Genomic DNA, 26,688 nt, shown 5'->3' on the forward strand with positions numbered 1-26,688 from the left:
TTCCTTTATTGAAAACCATTGTTTTGTTGAACTTTTTTTATATATTTTTACTCTTTCCTTCTTCGCCAGATGTCACCGCCACTTTTACTTCATTCACTCATATTTTTCCGCGCAGGGGTTACGATTGCGAGTCAAGGTGATGTAAGTACGCGTGCGGGTTTTGAATGGAGGGAAAAGTGCGGAATGCGTGCTGTTAGGTGCGCAACAGAAGGTTTCCCGCCCCTTTCTTCTCTTCCCTACCTGTTTGTTGGGACAGATGATACGGTGTGATGCTTAAAATTCTCTTTCTGTCAATACGATGCTGAATGGAAGAACAAACGGATATTTCGCCCAACTACTTCAAAAAAGTGCGCGTGAGTAGAAACTTATGTTTTCCTGCAAAATATAAACTTGTTTTTTTTTAGAACGTGAAGAACTCATGGAAATTAAAAAATTATATATTGTTTCAATAAATTTATTTGTATTTGGTGTTTTGCAAGTTTAAGGCATTGCATTTCTACAGATGTCTTTCTGGTTAATTACAAATTGTGTGTATGGGATTTTAAAAAGATCAGCTTTGTTATAGACTTATTTTTTTTATTAAGTGTAATAATTTGTAAGTGAAAGGCCTATGTTGATATGTCATAAAGTGTATGATGCTACTGCTGTTCGATATTTTGTTATGAATTATTTTTAATTCAATTTGTTTTTTAATGGAGAGCGATTCAAAAAGTATGCGTTAGAAGTTTTATTCCATTGATAAAACGTCGGTTTAGTTATTTTACTTCTAAAGTCCATTGGCGAATTAAATTCTTACTTTACGTACCTTCTTTTGGAGTAAACAAACACTACAATTTTTCTTGACTTCTTGAATTATTTACTCTCACTTTATTTCTGTTTGTTTTTATTTCGTCAATATCAAAGGGTATATTTATATTTCACTTTAAGGTGTTCATTTTCTATATTAGATTTAGTTTATTGCTATCATAAACTCAATATAAAAAATAATATTGCATTTGTTTGATGTTTTAATTTGAGCATTTCAGTTTTCAATGTATTTTTAATTTGTCAATGAGAAACTGGCATTTGTCTTTGATAATGGCATTTGAAAAAAATAGTGTTTTTATACTTTTTTTTCTGATACGCGAAAATATCAGACTGATGAAAACTATTTTTATAAGTCTTTGAAGTAACTTAATCAGTATAATCTCGCTATAATTCTACGGATATTCTAGATTAAATTTTTTTTATTTATATTGAATATAACATTGAAAATTTATAAAGACGCTTTTTCTAATATGTATCTGTCTTCGCAGAATATTATACAGAAAAATTCTAATGCAGTATTTTTCGAAAGCAGATGTTGCAATATAAGGTCTGCTTCGCGATCGTTTTGGAGTTGATTCAATTTTTTTATAGTAAATCACGCACATTAAAGAACTGTTTGCAAAATTAAGCATAAAATTTATAAAATGATAGCTGATTCTCTAGTGCTTGAATGTGTCTGTTTAAAGAGCTGCTGTTTTTAAAAATTATGCTCTATTTAAAATGCAAAATTTATTATTATAAATTTTTCCATGTGGTCTTTTCAACCCTTTTTTTGTTTTGTTTTTTTTTTTTGTAAATGGGAAAATTTAATTTATTATCGATCATTTTTTTAACAATGCAGAAATGCATTGCGTAAAATTTTCAGCAAAGAAACGCAGAAATAAATTTCAACTAAATCAAGTTAGAAGGAAGTGAATTCAAGTTGATTTTCTTTTTAATTTCTTTTAGGAGGAAAAATTATTACCATGTATATTTTTCAATAACATATATTCAATACTTCCTTTTCATAACACGTGAGCATTGAATCACGATATCTTCACGCTTGTTATAACTGCTTGTTAACGCAGGCAATCGAGCGAAGCCAAACATGAAATTGAATTGCTGATAAAGTGTGAAAATATTTTAAAATATATGTAATTATTTTTTGGTTATTATGTAACATTTTTGTATTGGTTTCGACGGCCAAGTGTATTTAACTGATATAATAGAATTATATTTTTGAAAATTAATTTTACTTTTTAAAAATTTTTATGAATCGTGTATTTTTAAAAATATTGTAAATGTTTATAAAATTTTGGTTGCTTTAAAAGTAGTAAAATAAAATATCTGGAAAAAAAAATATAAATGCTTGAATCAAAGATATAAAAAAAGTATTTTTCGGTCAAGTAATAAAGTGTCTGAATTGTCAATTTTTATTTTATTTTTAGTCCATTAACGTTCGCTTAACATAACACTAATTAAATTTTAGAATCAGATACGCATCTTGCAACAGTAAAAAAAATAACGTCATCGCAGTATTGCCAGTTAACATGTTAAGTGAAGTTTACCATGTGACGGTGACGTCATGCGAATTAACTCCATTGCGGCAAGTATCATTCAAGAAAAGAGCTATTTTGTTCTATCAATTTTTAGTTTATCTTTGTGTTTCTAATCATAGATAAATACGTTTAATCTATTGTTCCAGATCTTAGCAACATATAATGGATAAAATATCAAGGTTTATAAGTATTGAAATCAATAATGGGATGTATTCAGAGCTTATCTGCTTATAAATCAGAATTAAATGCGATCTTTTTTTCCTTTGAAATTTAAGAAATCGTTTTCAAGAAATATTCTTTTTATAACTCTAATAAAGTGAAATAACACATTCTTATACAATTTTAATCACTTACTCTTTCTGTAAAGCGTTTTATTAATAGTCTTGCACATTTACCTTTGATTATTTCATGTTCAACGTTAAACTTTTATTTTTTATACATATCAGTTCATTCTGTTCCAAAGCGAAGTTTATTTTACTTTATTTATTTACTAGCTACCTTTGGCGAACCGGTTGGTCGCCAAATCTTAACGTTCGTTAAAATTTCAATAATTAAATATTTTATGTAATTCCTATTTTAATAGTTTCTTTATCAAAATATATTAAAAGCTTCAAATTTTGATAATCATATAATTCACTCGTAATATTATAAAGGCTTTCAGCCGTAACGTAATACGTATCTCTCTAATTTTCAGTTAGCTCCCGTAGAATGTATGCTCTAAATTAAAGCAGAAATAATTAATCTGCAATTAATATAAGAACATTTTTTTCATTGAAACGAAGCATTTTTTTTAATGAGTACTGAAAACCTTATGGGCACTAAAGAATGTTTCTTAATTCATTTAATATCTCAAGAAGTTTTCAACAAAATTTTCTCAGATTCATTATGAACAGATCGATTAATTAGCAATGTTTAGTTTTAAATGCATCAAACGCTAAGAAAATAAACAGAATCGTTTGAAATAATAGGTAGAAAACATGTTAAGCCTTCAAAACCAAGTCCGGATCCGTTAAAATAGAGTCAATAATCGGAACACAATGCGCATGCTTGAATTTTCACCTCTAATTATGGTAACGCAAATTTGTGAATTTTCTATACCAGTTGGGGTAACGCTAAGCAGATTAGAAATTTTTAATTTCCTTTATTCTATTTTATTTTAATTCAAAAGTACTTCAGAATGAATCTGAAAGATCGATTCATTAACAATGTTTAATTTTAAATGCATCAAACACTAAGAAAATGAATAGAATCGTTTGAAATAATCAGCCGAAAATATCTTAAGTCTCACCTCGTTAGCGTGGGAAAAACTGAAGCCTTACTCATTTGGTGGTGGGGAAATGAAAAGATTTTTTGGCAGGGAAGTTAGTTTTTGATTAATAATCTAATTAAAAATTAAAAAAGGGGCCCCAGGTACACATTCCTGACTTTCAAGGCATGCATGTGCCAAATTTGGTAACTGTAGGTCGAACGGTCTGGCCTATAGAGCGCCAAAACACACACACATCACATTGAGCTTTATTATAAGTATAGATTTATTTTTAGTTTTTTACGTTTCATTGAACCTTATATTAATTGTATAAGTTAATGCCATGTGTATAATGTCCTATTAGTTAAAGAGCTATAAAATTTTAAAAACTCAATAAAAGGATATGATAAAATTTTATAAATTCAAAATATTTTTGTATTTTATGAGAAGTTTTAAATTAGCAACAAAAAAATGTTCCTTATAATGAATTATATACAAAATATTCCGTTGTAAATAAGCCATTTTTTTTTTTTTTTTAATTTTCTCTGAAGACTCTGTAATCTCTACATCCATTGGCAGAGTTAATGAAACTTTGCGCGTATTTACTTTTATCAAAGCGACCTGAAACGACCAAGAAGCAAAAATATTAAGAAAAAATACTGATTAGCCATAGCAATTTTAATTGTTAATTAGCCTTTTAAGCTTAGAATATAATATATGTAATGATATACTGTAGTAATATTTTAGTAGATACTGTAGTGATATATATGTAATAAGTTTATTCAATGGAAGTTGCAACGTGTGTGTGTGTGTTGTGAATTTTTAAACGTGAAATTGATACCTTCATAATGAAGCGTTTTCCCCGTTGTTCTTAGAATTTATTTTTAATTTCAAAACTTTCGCATGCTTCCAAAAATTACTTTTAATGTTATTTTAATTTTCATTAGCTCCTAAACATTTTATACCTTGAAAATTTAAAAATAAAGATGTATTTGTTCCACTGAATATCAAAACATATCAATATGTAAAAATATGACATAAAATCGATAGACAAAATCCTCCCCGAAAGATAATTTTATTTATTATTATCAAAGCATTAAGAATTTTTACATGAAACATCTTTAAGAATTGTGTAAATTTAAACAACTAATAAAAAGAATGAATAATTATTATAAGTGAATACTAAAATATGAAAAAAATAAAAATGTATATTATCATTTTTTGTTCATTTAGTTATTTTAATTGTGAGTCATCCATTTACCCTGTAAACCAAAGCGAACAGACGTAAGGACATTTTTCTTCAGCTCAGATATTATGGTACACTTATTTTTAAATTGCCAGTTGCATTTGAGATTTCATATTCAACTATTACCATTTCCAACGTTAACATCTGATAAACAAACGCATTTGAGACTATTAAACTTCTCTGTTTTCGGGAGTTTTCAGGAATGATTAACATTTTTTCAACCTCACTTTAATGCAATCTTGTCTTACGGATTTTAAGTAAACAGCGAATATTTAAACCATTTTCCAATGTATTTAAGCATTGCTTTATTATAGGTTCTATTATATGTACTTTTGTGCAAAAAAAAGGGCAACACGAATAATTAACTGTATTATTTGAAACTAGATAAATCGAACAAATCTTTTTTCAACTACTTGTATATAAATTTATATAGCTACCACTAAGCAGTGAATAAGATGTTCTAATTAGATTCATGTTTATTGTTTCTAATTAGATTCAAATTATTATTTGTTTACATCAGGCAGACTTTTCCAGGACACGGGCTACTTCTAACTTTTTTTCAAGGTCTCGTGGTCCACCCAGTGGCGTAGGTGTGAGCTAAAGCAAATGTCTACTATATTTGTTATAACTTAATTACGGTATATGTACTTACTTATATAACTGCAAACATATAATAATAGTCACAAATATAATAACATCAATGATACATTTAGTATCAAACAATTCAAAATGTATTAAAACATAAGTGACTTTGTCGAAAGTTAGTTCCCGCAGTTATAATTAGAAGACTCAGTCTGCAAACTTTCCGCCAATCTTGAATATCTCGGTATATAATTATTAACAGCTAATTTTGCCCTGGATTCTAAGTGGCCTTCTTTAAGACGGGAACGATATATTGTTTTAATTATATTCATCGTTGAAAATGCAGATTCACACAAGTAGGTAGAACCAAAACACAATGTTAGATGATATGCAACTTTTTTTAAATTAGGATACTTTACTTCATCCATTAGACTCTAAAAGTTATTCTTAGATTCAGAACTATGTACTTTTAAAATTATGTTATTTTGAAGGAAAAAAACTTGGGTCTTAATAAAGGCGGTCACCCCAAAATGTCATGGTGGTCCACCAGTCGATCGCTATCAACGCCCACCCCCTGGTTTACATGTTAAAAATATCACATTAGTTTTGGTTGAATTATCTAATTTTATTTCTTAAAAATTGATTAATTTTTTAATATAAATTTTTTTTATGTAACTTTTTGATGGCCATCGAGATTCAATGAATGACGAAAGAGAATGTATAAAAAAAATACCTATAATCATACCTATAATTGGTTTTAAAACTATTTACAATTATTTATTTAGAGCATGTAATCGAAACTCAATTTTCAAAATTAATGATTCTTTCCTTTCTTAAAAAAAAGAAATTGCCAAAATATTTATTCCAAAAAACTATTTTAATTTGAATACATTTAATTCGTTTCACCTAGTTTCCAAACATACAAGGTCGACCTGATTAGTTTTTAAATTATAAAACGGTAACTATTGTATAAATTGAGCGTTTTCAATATACTGAGAACAGTATGTATCATTTATTGAAGCGTTAAGTTCAGTTTAGAAAGGATAAATATTCTACAATTTGTATATTTATGTTATTTTTCTCAAAAACTAGTTTTCGTTGAGTATATGATTATTTTTTAAAGGCCAAAACTACTGCTAAAAGATTTCTATCAAAGAAGTTGCCATAACGAATAATTCTGCTCCATTTCTTGAATTTGAAATGGGGCTAGAAACGCTTCTTGCAAATTTAGAAATTCTATTTGAATGTACAATTTCTAGATTTTTACTTTTTAAAGGAAGGGAATTGTCTTTTAAATTATATTATTGGGATGGTAATTAATTATATTACAGAAATTCGAAGAGCTTTTGGAATTAAAAAAAATATCACTGTGCAATACTCAAAAGCGGAAAATAAATTAAACAGACGTCTTTCGAAATGTGTTGGTTATTCATTATTGTTTACTTAAATTCTTTTGATTAATCTTTTTTAATTTATTTGAATTTTCGTATAATTCGCATTAGTAATAGTCTCGTAATTAGTTGTACACAATCTATACATACTAAGCAAACAAATAAATAAATAAAAAAAAACATAAGTTTAGTTCTTGATAGAGCTTATATTTGAAACCTTCGGTTGCTCACTTTAAATCGTATCAAAAGTTAGCATTTTTTTTTTTTAAATTTGAATATTTCGTTCTATTTATTACTTTTTTTAAGTTATAAATTTCTAAATATTGAAGAATTGGAGTGGGAATTTCACACCAATTTTTTAAAAAATTCTGATTAAATTAATTAAAAATTAAGTGAAATTTTGGCTTTTTCCTTTGACAACTTCGGAAAATATTGCGGCACAAAACTAATCTTTATATCATCTTAAAATTAAAAAAAATAAATACATTTTCAATTATGCCATTTTTTTTACATATCGAACTTTTGTTTCTATTATTTATTCTATTTTTTCTATTTAAAATTTCCAAAAATATTATGAGCATATTTTCCATCAATACATTTCGCCTTTATCTTTACTGTAATAAAAATGAATAGGTGTTTCTGCGCGTATCTGTGTTCTGCGTGTGTTTGTGTCTGTGCTGGTGCCCTATAGGCTGGATCCTTAGTCTAGAGCTACCACACTTGGTCGTATATATTTTGGAGGGTGGAAATGTGCATCTCAGAGCTTTTTTTTGGAAATTTTAATTAAAAATTAATAGAAGATGTGACGCTCGTCTGCAATAACATATCAAAATATTACAATACAAAAATAATTATGCATCTTAAAATTGACCTTTCAAAGATTTCAATTTTTTAATATACAAAATATCAATTTTAAATATCAATATCAATTTTTAAAAAATGTTTTAAATTTCTTTCCAAAAATTCATTATCATTATTATTATTGAAATGGATTAATTATGATTTTTAGCATCTGAGGCTGTTTTCCTCTAATGCTAGAGTCACAAATTACAGATATCAAAAAGCTCCAGTGAACAAAGGAAAAATTTTTAGATAGCTCTACTGCAAAACAGTTTTTTAGATCGAAACTCTAAGAGTTGAAACTTCTTGGTGATTGAAAGTGAGCTTACTCCAGTGGTTTATTTTATAAGTTAAATATGTCAAACAATTTATTTCAAGCAAAATAAAAATAAAACTTAACCTGAACTAGCACGTTACGCTCGCATGTGAAAATTAGTTTTTATCAACGCTATCATGTTGACAAAAGCACAAAGTAAACTAAACCTAGAAAAACGTAATTTTCAGCGCGTGTCTGTGAGTAATGAAGTAACCATGAGAAAGATGAAAGAAAAAAATTGCTGTGAACTTTAAAAATATTATAGAATATTATTAATTGAATAATTCTATAACATTGAAGACAAACATTGTATATGCATATGTACAGGATATTCAATCTAATCATGTCCCAACACTTAATTTCAAAACAGTTAGGATTAGGCTTATACATCTAGTAGGAAAAATGCTCTAAATGAATTAACAAATGCTATTTTACGCAGCATTTGAATCGATAAATTTTCGAATGAATTAAGAATTTTATATTTATTTATCCCCCGGTCACAGGTATCATGTTTGATAAAATATTCTACAGACGTTGAGATTTTAAATAAAAAGGAAGGTACATTCAATTGCAACTAATACTGAGGAAGTTACGAAAATTTAAATATTATTAGCTCATAAATACCCGCGATTTCAGACCATTCCATTGATTACTTCAAAGAATATACGCTGCTAATTAACGCCGGAGTTTCCCAAAGCTGATTGGTAAAATATTATGAAATTGTTTAGTGTTCTAAAATAATGATATTCAAAACTTCATAATTCGGTCAGATTTGGTTGCAGAAGTTTTTCTTTTCTTTTTTTTTAATTAAAAATTGTAGTGTCCAAAGTATTTCACTGAATATGATTCTTTAAGACCAATAGACTATATGAACTTTAGACTTAATAATTTTTTAACGTTTATTGATTGAAATAAAATAAAATATTAACATTTTCATCGATTAAATCATTTTGAAATTAAAACAAAAACTGAATTTTATAATGAATCAGAGAAATTTTTATCGAATAATTTATTAAGATTTTGCATAAATTGATATAAATTATATGCTGCATGCATATAAGGCTTCAATGTTGAACGATTCTGTTTTATATTATATAACTGGAAATCAATATATTGTACAAAAATGACATTAATATCACCATAAAAGTTTTTTAATGGTTTTTTTAAAGGTACCATTTCAGTTACAGCATAATTTTTTCACATATTTTTAATTAATTTAAAAAAAATATTTTAACCATGTTTTACAATATGTAAAAAAACTGAAATCACTTTCATTGTTTCTAAAAATATTTCACCTCAGAATTTTCTTCCATTGTTGACGATGGAAGGATGGAAATTACGTTTTATTTTTCTGTAATACCCAAGATTCTGTTTTAAGTGTACTTTAATATATTTTTTAAATTTATTCTATCTATAATTAAAGTAAAATAAGTTCAAAAGTAAACAATGCTTTTTTTCTTTTTAATTAGCCCATTTTTAAACACTGCTACTATTTAAAATAAAATAAACAGATATGTAAAAATAATCATATTATCATTCTTATGGTTTGAAGGAGAAATTTTCAATGTAATATATCGAATAGTTTTGTTGAATCACAGAAATTTTTATTGAATAATCCTCTACGATATTACATTATTTATGAAAAATATTCTTTACTACTGATGAAACTTCAATTCTTAAATTCTACTCTTTTTCATATTTTAAATAAAAATATTTAGTTTTGACAAGAAAGTTGGTTGAAAATTAATCATTTCCCATTTGTAAATTAAAATTAAAATTCTAGAAGATATAACAGATGCATTCCACAATGAATAGAATGGTGTAAGGTTTCTAAAATAGTATGAATTATATGATTATCAAAATCTGAAACTTTAAAAAAATTTGCTGAGAAAGCCATTAAGACCAAATTACGTGAAATATTTAAATAAAAATTTTGGCAAACATTAATCTCTGCAAATTGAATTAGTACCCGGCATAATTAAGACCGTCAGATGATTCCTAATTACCGTAGCCTACATATTTAAATTTGAAACTACCAGATATTATTATCAATTTATTCATCAAAATTAATAATTTTTCATCAGCGCCTTAGAATTTATACATTTATTCTAATGGTCTCGATTACATCTTGATCCTTTCAGATTTGTTCTGATTGTAGTTTGTTTATAAGTATGTGTAGTAAAACATCTACCGTTATTCTGATTGTAATCGTAAAATTTTCCATTTTGTCATCGACACATTGTTCTACTGATCATTTTTATTTCCTGGTTGAGTTGTTATCATTCTGTTCTTCTATTATTTATATTCTGTAATTATTTCAACGACGCTTTCTTTTCCTTTCTCCTATTGTAGTCTATGCATTTTTTCTTCTTTTTTTTAAACAAAATCAAGCAACGTTATCTCGTATATTTACATGATAATAATAAAATGTGTAATTACAGTGTTTGAATCACGTTTATCTATGTTCTATATTTATATTAAAGGTAAACACTATTTTATCTTAATATTATAATTACACATAGACCTAGATAGCGGAGTTACAAATAAAACTAAACCTGACCGACACGTTTACAATTATGAGCATGTTTTAATTCTGTTCAACAGGTATACTTCCTGCGCAATTAAAATTAGATAATCTTCTAATTCATTCTTTTATCTTTTTATTAATCCTAAGTCAATAACATTTGACTCATTGTGGATTTTAATTATGTTTTTCATTCATTGGATTTTTTAATTTGCTTACATTTTAATGGTGGATTTTAAAATGGGTATTTATGATAACACATAAAATGAGGGGGAAAACGTGTATGTGTGCGTGTTTTTCAAATATTTGTAGAAGCATTTCTATATATTCTTATAAAATATTAAATTGTCGTGGGGTTTTTTTAATGCTATTTCTGCATTTTGAGCAAATTTTTAAAACAACAATAAATAATTGAAAAAGTTGGCATTTTAACGCAGCAGTTCACAAAAAGATTTCGATATTTAAAGCGAAGAAAGAAATTTATTTATTTCATAAAAATTCAGCTAGTTCTTTTTCTATTTAAAATTTATATTCATGTGTTGAGGTTTCGTGCAATTTTTATCTTTCATTTTAAATATCGGTAATTAAATAATTTTTTTTTTTTTGTTAAATCTTTCTTATAACTAAATAAAATTTCTTGTATTTCTTCACCATTATAGTATGTTTCAGATACAGAGTTTGAAAATACTCTTTGACAAAAATTGTTACCTCACCTATATGGATACCTCACCTGATAATGCGCGTAAAATTTCTAACAATAGCATTCTCGAAGCATGAGTCAGAGGGAACCTCCCTCCCAGTTGCTTACATGGATGAAATTTCCCATGAATAGTTCCTCAGGTGAGAGTGCACCTTGTAGAAAATATTCCCCTTCCCTCTTTTTTTGCTAAAGGGGTCGCATGTTCGAGTTTGCGAACGAGTTTGAACTTCCAATCAATAAAATGGGAAGGGTGGAATAAGGGTGAGTAACGTACTTTTGGGAGTCCTTTGATGCAGAGGACGATGACGTAATCTTTGTATGCGATATTGGTGGGTATTAAAAAAACGTTTTTTTTTTTATACTTTCCGAGGTGGAATGTTTAAAAAAATTAGAAACAACATGCATGCCATTGTACCCAAGATCTGTGTGTATTTGCCTTTAAAGTCCAATTTAAGGCGAAATACTGTGAATTATTTTGATATCATGCATGTTTCTAAACATTTTAGTGCTGTAGTAATTGCTCTATAGAACCAGATTTCCATTTTTAAGACTTGTTTGCAGAATATCAACTGTTTGCATTTAAAGCTAAATAAATGTTCATCTACATTTATTACTTTAAAATACCTCAAGATCATATTCAAGATTACTTAATTTAATGGTATGCTTCTTGTATACAAAGAGGAAATCTTTGCCATGCCTTCGATTCGACTAGAAGATCGATCCTCTGCGAGAAATAACATCGAACAATGTGATCGATGTACAGTCGTCTCCATTATGGACAGTATATGTGCCTTCAAATAGATATAGGACCCATCATCGATGATGAGAGGAAAAGAATAACATCACCATTTCTATAGCCTATAAGGAAGCAAGAAGCAGCCACAATAAGAAAATTTCTTATCGCCATATCTGAGGTGCACTTCGATGAAAATATGTTATTTATATTCAGGAAGATTCAAAATTCAGTATATGAAAAATTCAGTATGGTAATAGAGAACATAAAAGAACTGGGCGGTATGGTCGCAAACTCCGCCCGGATGAGCTAAAGGTCGCTGCTCCCCAGTGCTATTCTTGTATCCAGCACTAATTATGTTAATATACAGCAAAGTAAGAATTTTAAGATTACAGATATATAGTGATGAGAGATTATTAAGATTTTTGAGTATTTGCTATGAGATTAAACATGTACACATTTATCCAAGTATCTTACCATTTTACCAAGCTATCGACAAATAAAAACTTCCCATCAGTTACCAACTTTTCATCTTTGCATCTTTAATGATGGTTTAGTTCATCCGATCATTTCCTGTCATACACTTCTCTGTGTAATTCTGCCTTGTTTTTTAATTTCTATCATCTCTAACAGTTTATAAGTTGAATTTTAAATCATTCTATTTCGATTACTCTCTACTGAAAGAGGGATTGGATTCCAGCTGGATTGCATAATACATAAATTTTGAAGTTAAAAAATGTATGATGTCACCTTAGAATGGAGTCTTAATATCAGACTTAAGGTGTAATTCAATTTCACTCATTCAAGATTTTATTGCTATTTATACAAAAAATTCGCAAATTATTATTAATTATGTTGATTTTTAATTATTTACTTTCTAGTGTGGTACATCTATTTATAGAAGTATTTCTATAAATATTTATTTATCTAGAATGATTTTCGAATTGTTATGAGATTCAGGTTTGGTTCATCTAAAAAATGTTTGGTGATCTCTGCTTTAAAACAAATATTTATACCTTTTGGGGGATTTAAAATACCTTTATTTTGTGAAATTTCTTCAATTTTTTTTTTCTTTGTTTGAAAGCAAGAATCGAATATCTCGCAAAGTCGGACACTTCCTGTTCGAACCCCTCCCTCCCATATCCATTCGAGTGGAACCGATTACATTTGATTCCTCACATTGAGGATTTATCTTTTAGGATTTGTATGTTCGAAAAGCGCTTTTGTTCTTTTATTTTATACATTGATTTTATTCTATCTTTTTTTTTGTTCGTGAATTTGTTTTGTTTTTTTTAGCACAGAGTTCGTAGATTCCCAAACGTGCTTAAAAGGCAAACACAGAGATTGTTAAAAATTTTATCCGTGGTTTGATTTAATGACCATAATAACACCATTGTGGTAGGAGGGGGCACTGTAATGACAACATGCGGGAAAAAAAGTGAATTCCATGAGGAAATATTGTTTCAAACGTCATGGATAGTGGAAGATATGGCGTTGAGATTTATATTGATGATTATTTACCTAAAGCTCTGGTAAGAGTTCAAAATTAAAATGCGGTATTAAATAGGCAATCAATGGAAGTATTCGCCCCTTGACACTTTTTTTATTTATTCGTTATTGTTTTAATACGTTTTGTTCACTTCTCTTTATAAACTTCCTTCAAGAACCTCCCCTCCCCCATAGCAAAGAAATACATATTCAGTGGCGTTTGAGAGTAAGCGGAATCCTAAGCATAGCATCTTTCTTCGCACCTCAAAGTCTCATACGTCAACTTCTGGATTTAAAGTATCACCTTCGCGGCGCCTTTCAGCACTGACTCTTTATGTGTTCATAAATCTTGAGTGTACCCCTCACTACGCCACTGGACAGTGCAATCACATTAAGAGTAATCAGTATGAAAAAATAAATGTTGCTAGTAAACAATAAAATTCTATTTTTTCAATTGTGTGTGTGTGTGTGTGTGTGTGTGTGTGTGTGTGTGTGTTGGCGCTTTAAAACTCGATCGTTTGATCTACAACTACCAAATTAGGCACACATATACGGTGGAGGATAAAAGTGTGTGCCACGGAGAGATTTTTCGAAATGTAATTAAAATTTTAATTAATTCAGAATTAAGATGAATTTTGAAGTTTCTCTACAATAACTTCTGAAAATATTATTGCTCAAAAATAAATTTTTCAGTTTCAATTTTTTTTAAAAAAATTCAGTGAAACAAATTTAAATGTCGTGAGATTTTTTTTATTATTATTTATTTAATATTTATTTATTTGAATAAAAAGAGATCCTTTGCTTTTTTTCTTCAGCTGCCTATGGAATCAATGAAATATTTCAAATATCGTAAAGAAACATCAATAACGATTAAATGAAATCCAAATATATTTTAACAAATGTCTCAGATTATTCCAACTTTATTTATACAAGTTTCTCTGTGTAGTTTCGAATAGTATGAATGTTCACAGAAAGAAGAATTACTTGAATTGTGAGTTCCAAACGTAGAATTTCTGCAACAGAACTCCAATGCGGAAAATTTTCGAAATTACACCTAGTTCTTTTAGATCATGCAAACACTATGCAAAAGAATTGCAAAAAAGAATTTGGCTGTAAAAATAGGATAATATTTCTAATATACGGAAATAAAATGGAATTTCAATGTTAATGAATAACCTAGGAATAACGTTCGTGCAGAAAGATGAATAGTATATTGAACATGTATGTAGTTCAACTGTTGCCATTTAGGAGTGAGAAAAATCCCTTATGGACTGATGATGGGTCCCCCCCCCCTTTTTGAGATGAGTCAAGCCAAGCTTGCCATGCTACGTGAACACAGATTGAAACACAGCTGGTACAAAGAACAAAGCTTCCATTGTAATTCCCTCCTTATAAAAATCTGAATCATGAGCGTCATTAGGGGCGATGCATAATATCGATCGGCAGATCATTTTTGAAATAACGGTATTCTGGCCAGATTTTGAGGTTACTTTTGAAACATTATTTGCAATTAGTTGATATCAGGGCCAATTTCCTTAAATCCGATTACACTTTATGTGAAACACGAGATCTTCGAGAGTAATTAATGAATGATATAAAGTACAAGCCGCCTTTTGCGAACATCTTGTTCGCCCAAAGTATTGACTTTTCAGGCTATCAAATAATTAATATGGAATACGCTTTTCTTATGTGTAACTGAATAAACTGATTTTATTAAATTGTTATGAATTCAATTAAGTCGGTTTACTTCAAATTATAATATATAATATATTACGAAGTAAAAGCAGTGAGTGAAAAACCTATCACAGAATTAAAAGCATGCAATTGAATTTTTAATGCGTGAATTTGAATTTCATCATAATATTTAAAGATATTGTTTAGAATGAGTAACAAACTGAATTTAAAAGATTTATTAAAATTCAGAGAAAAGTTTTACGGAGATATAATAAATATGATTAAACGATGCTTTTTTTTTAAATTTTAAAATAATTTGATGAACATTTTTTAAGATAATTGTTTAGGACGATATAAGCAGCAATTCCATTGGTAAATCATAACGATAACTCATTCGACGAAGATTAAGCCTATTTTTGAGCTTAAGCTTTCTGATTTAAGCCTATTTCTTGATTTATTTCATATCTTCTTCCATATCTGATTGATAGACTTTGAGTGACAAGGAAAACACTCTCCAGAACATTTCTATTAACATATTGCAGTTACATTATTTAGCGAAGTGAACCGCTCAAACGAATGCAGCTGCCAAAAATCTTCAATGAAGTAATCTGAAATGCATAGAATGGCTTGCTTACATTTAATTGTTGCCATTCGGGAACAAGAAATAAGATCGATTTCTGTACCTAGTATGATAATGGTTTTATATACAGAGAGAGATTTGAGACTGTCATATTTTTGGTGCCATTTAAATACTACTTTAGAAGAAATGGTATAAAATAAGAGTAATACTTCTTGCATGGTTACAGAATATTATGCCAGGTGAACATTTAGAGTTTGGATTAAAATGGGATCTTTTAATCCAAACTATAAAAGTTTGGATTAAACTTTATAACTGAAACTTTTATAGTTTGTTGAATAAGAATAGTTGTCATCTGAGACGATTTTGGTTTTTTAGGTATTCTGTTTGAATTCTTTTTAAACACGTTATTTTTTTATTATTATTAATGTATTAATTGATTCTCGTAGTAATTGAACATTAAAACTCTCTCAGTAATGAAATGTTATGGTTTTATTGGTTTTTTAGCATAAATGGTAATCAGTTTCACTAAGCATATTTTCTGTCACACCCATATGAAATTTTGAATTAGAAATTGAATACTTAAACTTCGACACTATGGCGAAAAATTTTAAACTTCGTACACTTTATAAAGAAAATTTATAAATTTATGAAAAAAACGATATAAAGTGTAAACATTTTTAAATTTAAGATGGCTTTTTTAAAAATGAATTTTAGAAATTCACATTGAAGGAATGGTGAAAATTCCTAAACTGTTGAGGAATAAGACTTTGAAAGCAGAATCAAAGGAAAACTAAAATTGCGCTGCATCATCAAATTTTATTTGATATCTGCAGGTGCAGAAAATGGTCTGTCCCTTTTTGTTGTCATTTCATTTCAGGTATTTGGGTTAATAGCTGTCGAAGAAACTGCCATGTTTTTTTTCATTAAGACGTTTTATTTAGTGCAAGATTTTATTGGCTCGTGAAGTCTTGATTGGAGAATTTTATTTGTCAAAAAATTTTTGCGTCTTACATTGGGAAAATGTTTTTAAAAACAAAAGAGTAAGTCATATCACAATCTCCGACCCGCCCGAAGGCACACGGATAAAGAAAACTGAATGACCGAACCACCGCAACAGCAACACTGGCGGGAACTGTGGTTGAGTCTTAAAGGTATCACCGTCCACTGAACAACCCTTCCCTAAGGAAGTACGTCCCGTCATCGATGGGAGGAGCAAGACCCCCACCTTTTCGTGTACACTCCAGGGTGGCGAGATCCATCCACCATATCGGAAGCATCTCATCCTCATTTCGAAGTGCCCCCCGGAAGGATAAACAAAAGAGTAAGTCAGCCATCTAACTCTCTGACCCGCCACGAAGGCACACGGATTTAAGCCATAAAAACTGAATGACCGGACCGCCGCAACAGCAACATTGGCGGGAACTGTGGTTGAGTCCTAAGGGCCATCACCGGTCATGGTACAACCCTCCCCAAAGGAAGTACGTCCCGTCATCGATGTGAGGAGTCAGATCCCCCACCTATTAGTGTACCCTCCAGGGTGGCGAGATCCAAGATAAACAAAAGAGAAAAATAATCATAAACAAAAGAGTAATAATCAATAAGCTTTTCTTCTCAATATTTTGTCATGTTTTACGAAATTTCAAAGAAAACTAACGGGGGTGGTACCCTCAAAACTTTCTCACATACTCTCTAATGAGGAAGAATTCCTTTTATCGCCTCTCTAACATCCCAGTGATTGCCTTGCATGACACTGGCGTACTATAGACCCGAAATTTTAAGTTTTGGCGTAAATTTAACATTTTTACTGAATCTATCGTGTTATCCTTGGTGAGTTATTTGGCTATTAATCCCTGACATGCAGTTAATAACATTTAATAGCATCCAAAAATCGAATTTGTGTTTTAAACAAGTTTCTCCCAAACGATTGAAATAAAAAATGTGACACAAAATTACACTTGTAGTTACAAAATCCCATCCCGAATTCTATATATTAAAATCATTCCTTTGTTGAGTTATCTCGTTTACATGTTTCTGAAAGTACAGACCGACAGATAGCTGACCCCTTGTCGGATTTGGCTCAAGCTTTGATACGTGTCTACGGTATAGACGTTAAATTTGTGTAACGAATTTCATTTACCAAGCTCTTTTCATTTTGTAGTTATCGTGCTAAGTTATATTCGAACAGCCAGACAGACAGACTTCCTCTTAGCGGATTTTGCTTAAAATTGGATAGAAATCTATAAATTTGGTCTGAAGGCCGTATACCAAATATCATACGTCTATCTCAAAGCATTTTTGAATTATCTTTGTCATAGGCAAACAGACATTTTCTAAAAATGCATTTTTCTAACTCGGAGAGGTCTAAAACGTGCAGATTCGTCGAAATCTCGAGTTCGAACTTTTTGACGAGTATAGTACTTTCTCTATGCTACATAAGCGAGAAATTTACAGACCTTTGCTGCATTTCGAAGGGTTATTTTTAGTACAGACACAGAAAAAGATTGTGATTAAAAATAAATTATTCATGATTAGGAATTCGAACTTCTTAACAATTCCTTAGATATCTACCTGATAAAATAATCCTCATTTTAGGAATTAGTTAGGATTGGAGTTATTCGATTAATTAACAAACTCATCGCCAATGATAGAGCATACTTCCTTCTGAAAGCTGCATACTTCCTTCTGAAAGCTTCATACGTGATAGGTTTGCGATGGAGTTTATTTTCCATGGTTCTCAGTTCAAAAAGTTATCTAAGGCGGTTCTGTCATTTAATTATTTCGCATACCTAGAGTGGTCAGGGATCTCATAATTCAGATTTTCCTAAACGTCGAGTTGAGATGATATGTTACAAAGTCTCAATTTGGAATCGAAATATCATGACTTCACCAAAGATCAATCGAGTATGTAACCCGGATGTCCTCGAGATATTAGTTTTGATTTAGTTATATTTGCGTCCCCTTATGAAATCGCAATAAGGCTATTTTGAGACGGATTCCGTATTTTTGAACTGAAATCAGATAACGAAGATGAGCCCTGAGTCAGCACTATATTCCAAAGCTACTACACCACAACAGTTAGAGAATATTTGTCCCTCGCTGTGAGATATAAGGATCACCGTATGCATATACATGGTGAATTTTTGTTATTTTGTTCATGCTTCAAACCTAAAACCTGCTTCAAAGCTGATATTAGGGTTTGACGGTCTTCAAACCAGGTTTTAAAAAACCGGTTTTTTAAAGTAAATTTGTCGCATTCGAAAACCGGTTTTTAAATTAAAAAAACCGGGTTTTTAAAGTAAATTTGTCACATTCGAAAACCGGTTTTTAAATTAAAAAACCGGTTTTTAGAATTCATATTATTATGTAAAAATTTAATTTTAAACTTATTTGATTTGCTATTCATCCTATGCAACGGGTAGCAAACACATTTTTTCAACGTTGCTAATTGCGTTGGCTAGTGCTTATGCTGCACAGTTGCGCCTCGAATTCGTCAATTTATGTTTTTTCATGAACATCCCTTTTCATTTTTTTTTCTAGATGAAACAAATGTTTGATAAAATTCATTTCTTGTTTCTCGGCGGATATTTTGTCTATCGGTATGAAGTCGATGCTAATCACTGGCTCGTTTCGAAGAACGTATGAAAGGAATAAATAATTCCCCGTTTTATGCTTCCTGATCACAGTATTTAATGATATCTTGTAAAATTTTCTTCGTACCACTCCTGAAGGCTTTTTTTACACCACTTGAACTAGCCATATCAACACGAAATATTAAAATAAAATGCTGTCAGAAATGACATAACACTCACATACACGTGAAAAAAAAATAGAACTCAAAAAGTATCTTATGCGAGAAATCCAATGTCAAATGTGCTCATCGTTCCGCGTCTCACCCCTTAATGAAATGGAATTGTCGAAATGTGGTCTCAGAATCCGATCCGTCTCGAGTCACGACAGGTTTGCTTAATATTGTGAAGGTGAAAACAGGAAACAAAAATATAAAGTTGTTATATTAGGTAAAAATAATGTAAGCATTAAGTATGTTTAATTTTTATGTTTATATTTTCTATTTTACATCTTAAAATTTAAATTTTACTATACAAATTTCTTTTATCAAAAATTAGTATAAAATAAGAAGTTCTGGCTTCTGTTTAATGGAATTTTAAATAAAACACAGGGTGTTAAAATATTCCATATTTTCTTTCGCGACGTTTTAACATAAATTTTGACTTTAGCAAGCTTCGGAATTAGATTAAGAAGTATTTTTTTTTTCGAAATTCCTAGAAAATGTGTAATTAGATTATTTTAAATTACATTAATATTAATAGTTTAAATAATAAAATCGTAAAATAAACTTCAAAAATATTTATTCAATAACTTTAATTTCATTTTTAGATAAAAATAAGTAAGTCGGAAGTTTCGGATAGTTTCATAAAAGTTCTGGATAGACAAGGCAATCTGCAATCATTGAAATAAAATATTTATCTGCAAAGGATCATCTACGAGCAATCTACATAATCATTTGATAATAATAACAGTCATAAAATAACTGTCGGAAACAATATAATTGTTTAGTTTCTTGAAGACTCTGCAGAAAAACTTACAAATCAAAGACACTGAAAGCTGAATTTTCATTATTTGAAGCAACGAATAAAAGAACAAAAAACTTAGATTTGTTATTTGATGCCATGAAAACTATAAAACCAAGCTCAGTAACTAGTGAACGAGTATTTTCAATTTCAGGCAATATTGTGTCCAAAATAAGAAAGAGACTTAGCCACCATTCAGTGGATATTTTATATTTTTTAAAATCCTATTTTCTTAGGAGAAATTAAAATTAGTGAAAATAATATAAATATTATTTGAAATTTTGGTTTGAGTTTTCGTTATTTTGTGTAAGTAATATGTATATGTAATCTTTAATTTTTTTTATATTTTTGACTTTGATATTGATTTCGTTTTTTGTTATTTTATATAAAATAAGTAAAATATTTTTCCATATTCTATTTTTTTGGAAAAAAATTCGAAAACCGGCTAAAACCGGTTTTTTGAATATATATCGAATTCGAAAACCGGTTTTTCAAAAAGTCGGTTTTTCAAAAAGCCGACCTTAGCTGATATCCGATTGTAAGTTCTCCAGTGAAATTATTTTTTGTATATCTCAGAGAACATTAGAATTGGTATCTGAAATGCTACAAAATTTCAACTTGAATCTAGAAACTGACATAGTTGCAGTAACAAATGATGGTGCTGCTGTTATGAAAAATGAGGCAAATTATCATCTATAATTAATCAACCTTAGATTATTATATGCCTTAAAATTAAACTATGATTCAAATGCTTTTCATAATCTTAGCTAATAGTTTTATTCATTTAAATGCGATACAACTGATAAAAAAACACCCAAAATTGAATTTACGAGATTCAAAAGTAAAATCCTGTAAAACGAAGTTTAGATTTTCAGCGTTCTTATAATAATCCTCTTACTGAGATTAAAGATTGTTTTCAGAGTAATGCATTGATACTGCTAGTTGTTTTCATTCGTGGAATCTTGATATGCTGTGTGTCAATTTGTAGTTATTAGTATAGAATGTTTCTTGGAAAGATTGCGAATCTTATTTCCTTATCGCAATTTCTGAAAAAATGCCCAGATAATGCCCACGCAAAGTGAAATCATTACTATCACTGTGTCCTAAAATACAGTATTTGTTATTCTCGATATTTTTCCATTGCGTAAAAGCATGTGATCTTATAACAAGGTTAACTTTACACTTTAACATTTCAAAATACACTTTATTTCTTACATTTGTATTCATAAGAGGCGCTATGGATCTAAAAGTTAAATTAAAGCTACCAGTTTTTGCATATCATATGAGCATAAATTGGCTCAAAAGTTTTACATTATTTTGTGCAAAATTGCATAAGAGTATGCCAACATCATCGTTTGAATTCGTGCTTTACTGAATTTTTTTTTTTTTTTTGTGTGTGTGTGTGTTATTCAACATCCAATTTTCAGTTGAAAAAGTTGTAAGAAAAGTAATGCCTTCAAAACGTATTAATTCATAAATGGATTTAACTAGACTTTATTTCCGTAGACTGACGTCTCCTTTGACAATTTTAAGAAGCATCCTTCTCAAGATTACATAATACTTATAATAATAAATTATAAATTAAAAGCTACTGATAAATCTTTTGAATCTACAGCAACGGCCACTTGTAGTGATCACGAATTTAACGATCAATCGGTTATTTATACTAATCAAAAGAACGTGGAGCAGATCTTCCGTGTCTTAATACGTACAAAATTTGCCGGTTCTGGTGATCAATTATTTGCTTGCAGTGATCAATTTCAGTGGGTGGTCGGACGACAAAATCTACGGCTGGCTGTAAGATCAAAGGTGAAAAGAGAGATTTCTTTTAAATTGTTACTTCCATTGAACTAATTGTGTTCCTCTACCATTTGAAATACTCTAGTTCTTTCCATTCAATTTCATGATGAGCAAGCATCGCGCCTTGAAAGAACCAGTAAGAGTGGTCTCCCTAAAACTTTCTCTCATACTCCCTAATAAACTTGTCATGGCAGAAAACTCTTCTATGGCATTGGCGTACAATAGTTACGAAATTTACTTTTAGCGTGAATTGAGCATTTTTACGCAATCTCTCGTGTCATTCTTTTGAGAGTTTTTTTTTTTTCTTTTAAATTCCTGACATTCGGTTAATAGAATACCAGAAATCAAATTTCTATTTCAGACTCATTTTCCCCAAAAAGTGAACAAAATTGGCACAAAACTTTGACATAAAAAGGATTGAAACAAAAAATTGACACAAAATTGCACTTGTAGTTGCAAAACTCCATATCCAATTTCATATACTTAAGTGATTGCGTTTTTGAATTATCGCATTAACATGTTTTTGAAGGTACAGATCGACAGACAGTCAACCCTCCGTGGGATTTGGATTAAAATTTGACGGGTGTCTACACTATAGATGTTAACTCTTTGTACCAAATTTTATCTATCTATCTCTCTTCGTTTTATATTTATCGTGTTAACTTATATTCGGACAGCCGACTTCTTATGGGCATATGTCTCTGCAAATTTCGTGTAAAGACCGTATACCAAATTTGAACTATCTAGCTCAAGGCGTTTTTGAGTTATCTTTGCCACAGACAGAAATTTTTCAAAAATGTGGTTTTAGAACTCAAGGAGGTCGTCAAAATCCCAAGATGCTTATTCCATACTACGTATACGAAAAAGTAAAAATGCAATCTTCTGAAAGCGTATAATCAACTTCCCAGACTAAATCAGCAGGAGGCTACTGGTATGTTGAAAATTTCAAGGTTGTTTCTTAATTATTTGCTGAAATGTAAAAGCGACACTGAATCTGTGACCTAGCCCGGAACTATGACAATTTGACGCGCAAGCGAAAGTGATGTTGGAAGGAGGGGAACATGAAACGCACGTTGAAGGTGTGATTTCACAAAATTGATAGAAAAAAATGGAAGACTTCAAAATCATTCTAATAGAGTGTTGAATCTTTAGATGAATATTATTTATACGGACGGTTTAACTAATGAATGCTTGATAGCTCAAAAATGCATGTTAGTCTCGATTACTTTTTAAAAGAAAGCTTTAAAAATTAAATGTGTTTGGATTTTTTTTTTTTTTTCAAATCTGTATGTAAGTAACAGTTTTTCGAATTAAAGCGAATGATAAAGATTAATGATGTATGGTCTGTTTTTTTTTTCTGAATTCCTTTTATTTCTACAAAACTGGAGCATTTTTAAGATATTTCCATTGTACTCATCATTCGGATGGAACGATCCATTTGGTTAAGACCGAAAGTGATCACTATAAACAGCGTTTACTATACTACTGATATATTTGATACTAACACATTTCTGATTTAAAATTCGAATTACATTAGTTTTTTTTTTTTTTTTTTTTTTTTTTAAATGTAAAGCTAATACGAACTTCTATTCTGAAACATTGCCACATGATAATTCTTGAGTTAATTCATTCTCTCTATCTTTTAATTATATAGTTATAATAACACACACATTCATATTCACATGCGTTGTGACTGCATTTAATAAAATTACAATGCATGTGAATTTAAATTATTGTTATAAAATATATTATTTAAAATATATTTAAAATACTTCTAAAAATTTATTCAAAATAAAGAAAAGCAAGTACGAAAATCGAATTGCTATAACAGAATAATTTTTTAAAATATTCAAAATAGTGTAAAATAATCGAGGAAAAATGTGAATTTTTAGAATGATTTTTTTTTATTATTATTTTAGCGTATACGCGGTATAGAGAAAATATTGTAATCAACAAAAAATTCGAACTCGAGATTTCGACAAATCTCCATGTTTTACACCTCTGAGTTCGGAAAACCCATTTTTGGAAAATGTCCGTCTATCTGGAGCAGAAATATCTCAAAACCGTTTCAAGCTAGATGAATAAAATTTGGTATATGGTCTTTACATCATATTTGTAGGTTTCTATCAAAGTTAGAACAAAATCTATTCAGAGGAAGTCTCTAACCGACTATTCGTATATAAGTTAAAACAATAACAACAAAACAAAAAGAGCTCAATAAATAATATTTGGTGCGCAAATTTAACGTCGGTAGCACAGACACATAACAAAGTTTGAGTCAAATCCAATTATGAGATGATGGTCTGTATTTTCAGAAACATACAAACGCGATAACTCAAAAACGGAATGATTTTAATATATAAAATCTGGCATGGAATTTTGTGATTACAAATGTAGTTCTGCGTCACATTTTGAGTATATCGGTTCAGAAAAGCGCGTCTAAAACACAAATTCGATTTCCTGACAATATTGACCACATGCCAGGAATGACGCGATAGATTCAGTAAAAATGCTAAATTCAAACCAGAGATTAATATTTCAAAACTATTGTACGCAAGGCCTTCTCTGGGATAACACCCATATCAGAGTATGAGAGAAAATTTTGGGGTGACCACCCCCATTGGTTTAGTTGAAAATCTAATAAAAATTATTAAAAACCATTTATTACTGAATACCTACTATCCGCGAAATTATGTGCCAAATTTTGAAGATGTTAGCAGTTGTAGCCCAATAGTCTGCCATGTAGCGTTTTCACAAGATAGAGCGTTTTTCACAATTTTGAATCACGGAGATACGATTTACTGATAATATACGTTGACGCTTTAAATGTCAAGTTATACGAATTCTTCCTTCTGCAGAATGTGGTAATAACGAAATATCTCGTTAAGAAAAAGACATATGATGTTGGACCTTCAAGCATTCCATCATTTGATACAGCTAAAAATGATAAGACAGTTACTCGTTCTTGTGCACCGGACGTAACCTGTGAGGATGTGTACTGTCTTTTTCTTCAGTTTTTATGCCAAGATAATGGACAGCTGATAAATGCTTTTACAGAGCTGTCACGTGCCACCGCTGCCCCTGATAACACGCGTTTCATGCGAACTGTTTGTTATTACATTTATACTGTGTTTGCAAGATTCTGCTTGTTTACAGATTTTATGTTACGTTTAAGTGAGAACTCTCTATTGAGCTGCAATTATATTTGAGCATAAACTGCGGTAATGTTTTGCACTAAGTTGATGCAAAGCATTTGCGCTTATTCTTTGTTAATAAAAATTTGTTTACATGCCGATTTTATATTATTTAATGTCAAAAATATGAACATAATAAGATAGTAATCTTTATGTATAGAATGTTTGCACACATCTGGCCTTATTTTTTTCCTACAATTAATTATCAATTTCAAAGTATGCGATGTGAGCCCAAAAATGAGCATAAATTTTATTTGATTTCACTTCAATAACTTTTTAAAATCTTAAAATATTTTAATTTGTAGAATTTTTACTTAATTTATGTCTCCACCATTTTGCCAAAAAATAATAATAAGAGGAAGAGATGGAATTCAAATTCTAAAATAAAAACTATTAAGAAATTTAGAAAATATATCTAGATTTTTTTAAAAAAAACTAAATTTAAATAAATGAGATTTTTATCTATTTGCCGTAAGTATGCAAATATTTGATTTCTTTTCATATAAAGTGAATATTCAACTATTACATTTACGAGAATTCCATCCACATTTTACAAAGTTTTAGAAAAGAACACCTATACTATTTTGTCTAAAAAGTCTCTATGTTTTTCCAAAAAGAGGAATATGTAAAATTATGCAATATTTGTGTGCAAATACTCTTTGGAAAGATTGCATATTTTCATTTAATTATAAGCAATTAATTTCATTCACTTTATTCAACGGACTTCTTTGTTCAAATACTCGGTCAATGGCACAATATTTTGCATTCGTCGCAGTTGTAAATCTGTTTGCTTGTAAAATTTGCAGGTAATTTAGTAATTACCAAATTCCATCTAGTTATTTGGAGGGCAGTGATTCATAATCTTTGCGATAAAATCTTTGTCTATTCTGAAGATATTTCCAATCATTGGCAATCCTAATATCTAAGACACGCAGTTGCCACAGAGCCTGCATTCTCCGACAAAACGCCTATTCAGTGTTTCCTTTAACAAAATACCTGCATTTCTTCAACCAAGTCGGAATCTGAGGGGGAGAGTCGTTCGTAAATCCACTGGCTTAACTGTATTTAGGGGTAAGGGGATTCACAGAAATGTCCCCTGGGAACTTTAGTCTGTGATAAGTAGCCCTGCGTCGTATTTTCCAAGAAGGAATAACTCCCTCGGTTGGCAACAGTGGATGATGTGGACGATTTCGTCACTCGTGGAAAGAAAAACAAATACGTTCTTGTATGTTCGAATTGTTGTAATTTGGTGAGATTTTTGCCGTGAGTTACTGAGGACTATAATATCCCTATTGGATACTAAAGGATATTTCATTCTGCTCCGATTCTGCTGATAATTTGTAATTTTTTTTATTTGGATAAGTCGATGAATGGGTTTCGAAAAGGTAAATATGTGTTGTATTTTTATATTATTATATTAATGAAAATCTAATTTTTCCT

The 26,688-nt window shown here is 29.8% G+C and overlaps 1 protein-coding gene across 2 annotated transcripts in view; it reads left to right on the forward strand.

Moving 5' to 3' along the window:
- The first annotated feature begins 193 nt into the window (after window positions 1-193).
- The window catches only part of LOC129984002 (rhophilin-2-like), a 134,972-nt gene continuing 108,477 nt past the window's right edge, over window positions 194-26,688 (forward strand). Inside the window, exon 1 of one of the 2 annotated variants that reach the window (XM_056093749.1) lies at window positions 194-353. In XM_056093749.1, the coding sequence (XP_055949724.1) occupies window positions 306-353 (48 nt within the window). In that variant the 5' untranslated portion in view covers window positions 194-305. Of the gene's footprint in view, window positions 354-26,603; window positions 26,634-26,688 lie in introns of those variants that run through there. The other variant, XM_056093751.1, reaches the window with a different exon arrangement.

The sequence above is a fragment of the Argiope bruennichi genome, chromosome 9, assembly GCF_947563725.1.
Source record: "Argiope bruennichi chromosome 9, qqArgBrue1.1, whole genome shotgun sequence".
Taxonomy (NCBI): Eukaryota; Metazoa; Arthropoda; class Arachnida; order Araneae; family Araneidae; genus Argiope; species Argiope bruennichi.